The sequence below is a fragment of the Serinus canaria genome, chromosome 14 (assembly GCF_022539315.1).
Source record: "Serinus canaria isolate serCan28SL12 chromosome 14, serCan2020, whole genome shotgun sequence".
NCBI classification, from domain to species: domain Eukaryota; kingdom Metazoa; phylum Chordata; class Aves; order Passeriformes; family Fringillidae; genus Serinus; species Serinus canaria.
In genome coordinates, this window is record NC_066328.1 from 15,620,682 (window position 1) to 15,628,015 (window position 7,334).

Genomic DNA, 7,334 nt, shown 5'->3' on the forward strand with positions numbered 1-7,334 from the left:
CTCAAATCCAGTAAACAAGAAAAAAACAATTCAGGGACAAGAACAGGCCAATGCATCGTGAGGCAGGAGCTCAGGAAACAAATGTGGGAGAGGTTAGGAGAGTTCTGAGAGGTGAGTTAATTCCTGCGCAGTGCTCAGAAGCCCGGGAGTGCAGAGCTCAAGGTGTGTCCAGGAGGGGCAGAGGAGCAGTGGGTGCTTGGCTCGTGGGAGATGGGGTCTCCTGGCAGCCTCGCCCGCAGTCCCAAAGCTGAGTGTAAGGAGAGAAGGCTGAGGGAGCTGCTGGGGCGAGGATGTGCAAGGCAAGTACGAGGCTCCAGGACTGAGTGTAGTCTCGAGTGAACAGAAAGCCGGAGACCAGTGAGAACCAGGAGTGCTCCCGCCGTGCTGCCGCTTCGCTTTCCTCTGTACGCTCAGGGCAGGCTGTGACAAACAGTGACACGTGTTTTTGGGTTTCTTTAAAGTTCAAATCGAGGACGCCCGCACAGTGACCGTGCCCAAAGGACTCAGGCCCCATCACTGCCAGCATCAGCACCAGTCTTTGTGCCTGTGCCTCCACCTCCCTTGTATCCTCCACCACCCCATGCTCTTCCTCTTCCTCCGGGGGTACCACCACCACAGTTTCCTCCTCAGTTTCCACCTGGGCAGCCTCCATCCGCTGGGTACACTGTCCCCCCTCCCGGATATCCCCCAGCTCCTGCAAACATGTCATCAGCTTGGGTCCCAACAGCAGTGCCAGCGGCTCATTCAAACACCATCCCAACGACACAAGCACCTCCTCTCTCTAGGGAGGAGTTTTACAGAGAGCAACGGAGGCTTAAAGAGGAGTAAGTATTTGGCTCGCTAACGTTGCCTTGTTTTCATGTCTGTATCGGGGGAGCATATTGGACTGCGGTTACACTAAAGTGCATCTGACCTAGCAAAAGTGACATAGTGTTTCTTCCGATATACTTTTTCATCGCAGATGGTAAATATGCAAAGCTAAACCAAGACAAATATAATTCTAGAACTTTTCCTAAAACTTGTAGGAACTGTTTTTGCTTAAATAGGATGTTCACCTTTTGCATTGCATGCAGTAAACATTTTCTCATATTGGCCATGTTTTGTTTCTTGATGTCTTTTGTAATAAAGGTCAAACTATAATTGTAATAAAGGTCAAACTTATTTTAACAGGGAAAAGAAAAAGTCCAAACTTGATGAGTTTACAAATGATTTTGCTAAGGAATTGATGGAATATAAAAAGATTCAAAAGGAGCGTAGGCGTTCGTTTTCCAGGTAACTGCTTTACATGTCCGTAATGGAGAAGCAGATTGTCTAGAGGAATCAGGAGGAGTTCCACTCCACCTCCCTGTCGTTAGATGGATTGGATGATTGAGGGATGAGCAGTGACAGGAGTGTCATATGCAAGTTATTGGCTCCAGTGTGGTAGAGATTGCAGGTGACTGAATTAGCATTGGGCAGCAGGCACTAAGGAGCGCTAAGCATCTGTCTTGCTAAGGTATCTCTGCAGTGATATCCTTCACTGCCTGACAGCCCTGAGGAGGCCAGGAACAGAATAGCTGTAAGGGCTGGGTTTTCAGCGTCTCGCTATTCTGATTATAACCGAGCAGTCCGAGCAGTTTGGAGGAGATAGGTGAGAGAAATCGCCCTCATTTCTGCTTTTGTCCATCTCATGTGGATACATGAGATGTTTGAACTTGGACTGCAGACTGGGGGCTTTCACTTGTTGGGTGACATGGTTAATTTTTCTCGGGAATTAAATGCTCAGATTTATTTGTAAGGAAATCTGAAATTGGTGAGGGACTTGGAGAAGAGGAATGATTCTAATGAACATATGAATCATGTGAAATGATTCATTAAAAAACAGGAGAAGAAAAACCTGAGGGTAGCTGCTGTTTTCTGTCCCCAACAATCCCTTGGGCAGGAGCAGTTGTTAGCAGTGCTGTCAGGAGCTTTCCCAGAGTCATGGCACTGAGGCATGTGACTAGAAACTGAGGTTAGAAGCTTTTAGATGGGATTTTTCTTGCAATGCGGTCACTTGCCTTGGTTAGAGCTGGAGGGATGTGCAGGACATTTTTGGGACACCTGCCTGGCAGTGTGGATTTCACAGGCCTGTCTGTAGGTCCTTTGCAGTATTAGGATTGTGCATCCTGTCGAAATTCCCAAAACAGGGTGCAGTTAATAGACTGAGCTGGCGTTTTAACATTGGGCTTTGCTGTCTTCAGGCTATGTGGTGTTTTCTCGATGTGATTCTGCACTGTAGCCACTCAGATTTGCTCTTTTTTCATCTTACTTCAACAAAAATGATTTGCACTGCATGTGGTTGCCAAGTAGTGACAAATGTGCGTGTTCTGTACCAGTAGAGGCCAGTGTAACCACCTGAAATCTGTCCGTAGCTCTGGTAGCTCATGTGATAGAGTGAGTGGAAGTAGACTGACCCTTCTGTGTGTTCTGACACTAACAAAGCAGCAGCTGTTCTGTCTTGTGAGCAGAAACTTTTACGTGTTATCAAGTTTTTCAATTTGCAGTAGCTTTATGTCAGCAGCTGAAAGAAGCTTTGACATAAGCATGTGGAGAGGAAAGAAAAAATAAATGTGGGAGGAAAAGATTTGAGGAGAAAGACTGTTTGGAATTAACTTCATCTGGTTTTTCTGTTGTGTTTTTTTAAGGTCCAAGTCTCCCTATAGCGCTTCATCTTACTCTAGAAGTTCATACACCTACTCCAAGTCACGCTCAGGTTCGTCGCGCTCGCGCTCCTACTCGCGCTCCTTCAGCCGCTCCCACTCCCGCTCCTACTCGCGGTCGCCGCCCTATCAGAGACGAGGCAAAGGGAAGAGTCGGAACTACCGCTCCCGCTCCCGCTCGCACGGCTATCACCGCTCCCGCTCCCGCTCGCCCCCGTACAGGCGCTACCACTCCCGCTCCAGGTCTCCCGTGTTCCGGGGCCAGTCCCCCACCAAACGGACGGTCCCGCAGGGCGAGGCCGAGCGCGAGTACTTCAACCGCTACCGAGAGGTGCCCCCGTACGACATGAAGGCTTACTATGGCCGCTCAGTGGACTTCAGAGACCCCTTTGAGAAGGAGAGATACAGAGAGTGGGAGAGGAACTACAGAGAGTGGTACGAGAAGTTTTACAAGGGCTATGCCGTGGGCGCTCAGCCGCGGCCTCCAGTGAGCAGAGAGAACTTCTCTCCAGAACGGTTTGGCCCACCTGGGACCAGACGAGAGAATTCACCGTATGCTCGGGGACGGAGGGAGGAGTATCCTGCTGGGCAGAGCCACAGGAATCGTAATGTAGCTGGAAACTACCCTGAAAAGCCTGGGAGAGAGAGCCATGGCATCAAAGATCCTACAAAATCAAAAGAGAAGGAGGTGGAAAATCCGCTGGGAGATGGCAAAGGCAATAAACATAAGAAACACCGAAAGAGAAGAAAAGGGGATGAGAATGAAGGATTTCCCAATGTTGAGCTGTTAGAAGGGGCAAGAAAACCAAGAGAGCCAGTTCCAACAGAAGATGCTAAAACAGACTCTCTATTCATGCTGCCAAGCAGGGATGATGCCACCCCTGTAAGGGATGAGCCCATGGAAGCTGATTCCATTGCTTTCAAACCAGTGTCTGAAAAGGAGAAAAAAGAGAAGGATAAGCCAAAAGCAAAGGTTGAGAAAACAAAGCGGAAAGTAGAAGTGGCGTCTGCTCCAAAGAAAGACAGTGTAGCTAAACCAGCTAAAGCTTCCCAGGAAAAAGTGGATCCCGATCGCGAAAAATCTCCTCGAACAGAACCTCCTGTGAAAAAAGTCAAGGAAGAGCTGCCAAAGACAGACAGTGTTAAAACCTCTTCCTCTCAGAAGGATGAGAAGGCTCTTGGTACACCACGGAAGGCTCATCCCAAAGTGACAAAGGACCACCCAGAAACCAGACCAGCCAAGGAGGAGAAGGCAAAGAAAGAACATCCTAAAGAAGCTAAGGCAGAGAAGCCCTCCAGCAAGGAGGAGAAGTCAAAGAAACCTGCTGAGAAAAGCAAGCTTTCTGATGCCAAACTTGAGAAAAGGAAAAGAAAAGCAGAGGAAAAGGCTGATAAAGAACATGAGGCCACTTCTGCAAAGGCCTATAAACCTGAAAGTGCAGAATTGAAAACATCACCCAAGGGGAAGGCTGAGCCCGAGGGGGACAAAGGGGAGCGGACCCCGGAAAAGGATAAAGCTGCTTTTCTTAACAACCCGTCCAAAAAGATTAAACTTAACCGAGAAACTGGAAAAAAGATTGTGAGTGGAGAAAATGTGCCACCTGGAAAAGAAGCTGTGGAGAAACCTGAGCCCAGCAGCAGCAAAGTCAAAGCGGAAAAGACCAAGGGAAAAGCAAGGAGGAAAGTGACAGCAGCTGATGGCGCTAGCTCAACTCTTGTGGATTACACCAGGTACCTCGGCAGTTCTTTTCCTTTTCTTTCTTTCCTCCTCCCCCCCTCCAGTTCTTTATGGTGCTTAAGGAAAGGAACAGCTAAATTTGTGCTAAACAAGGGAATAATCCATGATCTTCCTTATGAAACTATACTTGGTTTATACTCAAACTCAGCTGTTGTTAAGGAAAACGGGCAGTTTGTACTGCACAGGAAGCTGGTTGGGTTCATTCATTGGTGATGCAAACTCAAAACATTTAAGACATTTGTTGAAGACTTAAGATAGTGTCTTGGTAATCTAAAAAGCTTGTAAAATGTCCATTTTTCTAAGGAAGAAATGGGGCATAAGGATGAAACTTTGCCTGTCTGTACCTCTCCATAATTGCTTGCTTCCATGTTAAAAGAAGAATTGATATCTAATTTATCTGCCATTGGGAGAAATAGGACATGAAAGAATTACCAGATCAGACAGTCCCCAATCTGATAATCTTGTGTCTTTGTTAATTAAATGTATAGTAGCAAGATACTAAATTAATTGATTGCTCATAATCTCAGCCAGTGGACTCAGCCTTTCTCTTGTCTGTTCCCTTAATTGAACATTCTTGAGGAAAATGCTGAGAATTTAGAATTGAAACACAAGCCAGTTTATAAAATGTTCCCCAAGCTGGCTGTCTGTGCATCCCATTACTAATGTCCATGTTTTTCCTCCCAGCACGAGTTCCACTGGAGGAAGCCCTGTCAGGAAGCCTGAGGAGAAGCCAGACACCAAACGAACTGTCATTAAGACCCTGGAGGAGTATAACAACGACATAACAGCCCCTGCTGAGGATGTCATTATTATGATCCAGGTCCCTCAGTCCAAGTGGGATAAAGATGACTTTGAGTCTGAAGAGGAAGACATCAAATCCACCACCCAGGTGCCCCCAGCTGTAGGGAAACCAGCCAGTGTTATCAAACCTGTGAGTGCAAAGGCACCAAACCCCCTCAAACACACTGAAAAGGAGACAGAGCCTCTGGAGAAAATACAGAAAGCTGCAAAAGAAGCAAGTTATGAAAGCACCCAACACGATGCCAAGAGTTCAAAAAGTTCTGTGTCGAGTGAAAAAGGTAAAACCAAAGACCGGGATCATTCTTTGTCAGACAAGGACAGCTCTGAGAAGAGGAAGAGCAGTGTTCAGCCAGAAAAAGAGCACTCAGAACGGGCAGCTGAGCAAGGAAATGGAAAAACTGTATCTCAGTCTTCTAAAGATGGCAGGTCTTCAGAGAAGCATGACAGTGGCCGTGGCTCCGCTGCGAAGGACTTCACTCCCAACCGAGACAAGAAGTCTGACCATGATGGCAGCAGGGAGCATTCGAGTTCCAAGCGCAGAGATGAGAAGAGTGAATCAGCGCGGAGGAAAGACTCCCCATCCCGGATCAGAGACTCCACAGCGGTGCAGAAGAGCAAACCAAGAGAGGAGCGTGTGGAGCCACCCAAGAAGGGCCCTGCGGAGGCCAAGCGGAGCAGCTACAGCCCCCCGCGGGAGCGCAAGCCCGCCGAGCACAAAGCTGTGCACGAGCCCAAGCGCCCCGCTGAGGAGCACAAACCCCCGGAAAAAAACCCGGGCAAAGAGAAGGAGAAAGAGAAGGAGAAGGAGAAGCATGTCCCGGAAGTCAAGAGCAATAAGGAGAAAGAGCCAGGTGGAAATAAGCCACCAGTGAAACAGGACTCGCCAGAAGATAAAGTGGAGAAGGAGAACGCGGCGGGTCAGAGCGATAAAGGCGCGGCGAAGCCGAAGCCGCCGGTGAGCAGCGCCACGCGCCTCTCGTCCGACCTCACCCGCGAGACCGACGAGGCCGCCTTCGTGCCAGACTACAACGAGAGCGACAGCGAGAGCAACGTGTCTGCAAAGGACGAGGAGGCTGCAGGGAAAACGCCCAAAGAGGTGAAGGAAAAGGCTGTGGATAAGGTGAAAGAGGAGGCGGCGGCCCCGGCTCCCGCCGAGCAGCCAGAGGTGGGCAGGAGCCAGAGCCAGAGCAGCCCCAGTGTCAGCCGCAGCCGCAGCCACAGCCCCTCCGAGAGCCAGACACGGAGCCACAGCAGCAGTGCCAGCTCAGGGGAGAGTCAGGACAGCAAGAAAAAGAAAAAGAAGAAGGAGAAGAAGAAGCACAAGAAGCACAAGAAACATAAGAAGCATAAGAAACACATGGGAAATGAAACAGAATTGGAAAAGAGCCAAAAACACAAACATAAGAAGAAAAAATCGAAGAAGAGCAAAGATAAAGAGAAAGATGACCAAAAAGTGAAATCTGTCACAACATAAACCGACAGATAATGAAAAAATGACTTAATTACTAAGTCATCTGTATGATCTTTGTTAAAATGTAAACGACTTCAAGTGTTGTAAATAATGACATGAAAGACCCTGTGCTGCACTTAAAATATTGCTGCTTGATTATTTGATTTTTACATCAGAGCTTTATAAAAGTGAACATTTTGTACAGAATTGTGAGTTGTGACCATGTAACATTGAAAGGTTTTGCTGGGGCATCTTCTTTTTAACCACCGTTAATTATTTTGGGTGGAGTTTACTGTACTGTGAAGATTTTCACATTCGGGTTTTTTTTAATTGCCTGGCAGAAGCAGCTGGTACCAGTTACCAAATACCAGCGGATAAAATGCAGAATACATTACAGCCCTGTTATGTCACTTTTTGATTACAATAAAAAAAGTTTTCAATAAATGACCCAATGTGAGATTTCCAGTGGTAGTTGCACGTGAGCAGGGAGCATTCCAAGCCTTCCCCTTCCTGGAAGTGTCCAAGGCCGGGTTGGTCAGGGCTTGGAGCAGCCTGGCGTAGTGGAAGGTGTCCCTGCCTGTGGCAGAGAGGTGGGACTGGAGGTGGGCTTTATGGTCCTTCAACCCAAACCATTCCAGGATTCTAACAGTAGTGCCACAGAAAA

General features: G+C 47.9%; 1 protein-coding gene across 5 annotated transcripts in view; it reads left to right on the plus strand.

Annotated features, from left to right (window-relative positions):
* RBBP6 (RB binding protein 6, ubiquitin ligase) overlaps positions 1 to 7,117 on the plus strand; it is a 28,202-nt gene extending 21,085 nt beyond the window's left edge. For 3 of the 5 annotated variants that reach the window (XM_018915738.3, XM_009091740.4, XM_050980329.1), the window contains 4 exons: positions 462 to 824; positions 1,171 to 1,272; positions 2,667 to 4,412; positions 5,104 to 7,117. In XM_018915738.3, the coding sequence (XP_018771283.3) occupies positions 462 to 824; positions 1,171 to 1,272; positions 2,667 to 4,412; positions 5,104 to 6,694 (3,802 nt within the window). In that variant the 3' untranslated portion in view covers positions 6,695 to 7,117. The remainder of the gene's footprint in view (positions 1 to 461; positions 825 to 1,170; positions 1,273 to 2,666; positions 4,413 to 5,103) is intronic. The other 2 variants (XM_009091741.4, XM_018915745.3) reach the window with 1 other exon arrangement.
* The last annotated feature ends 217 nt before the right edge of the window (positions 7,118 to 7,334 follow it).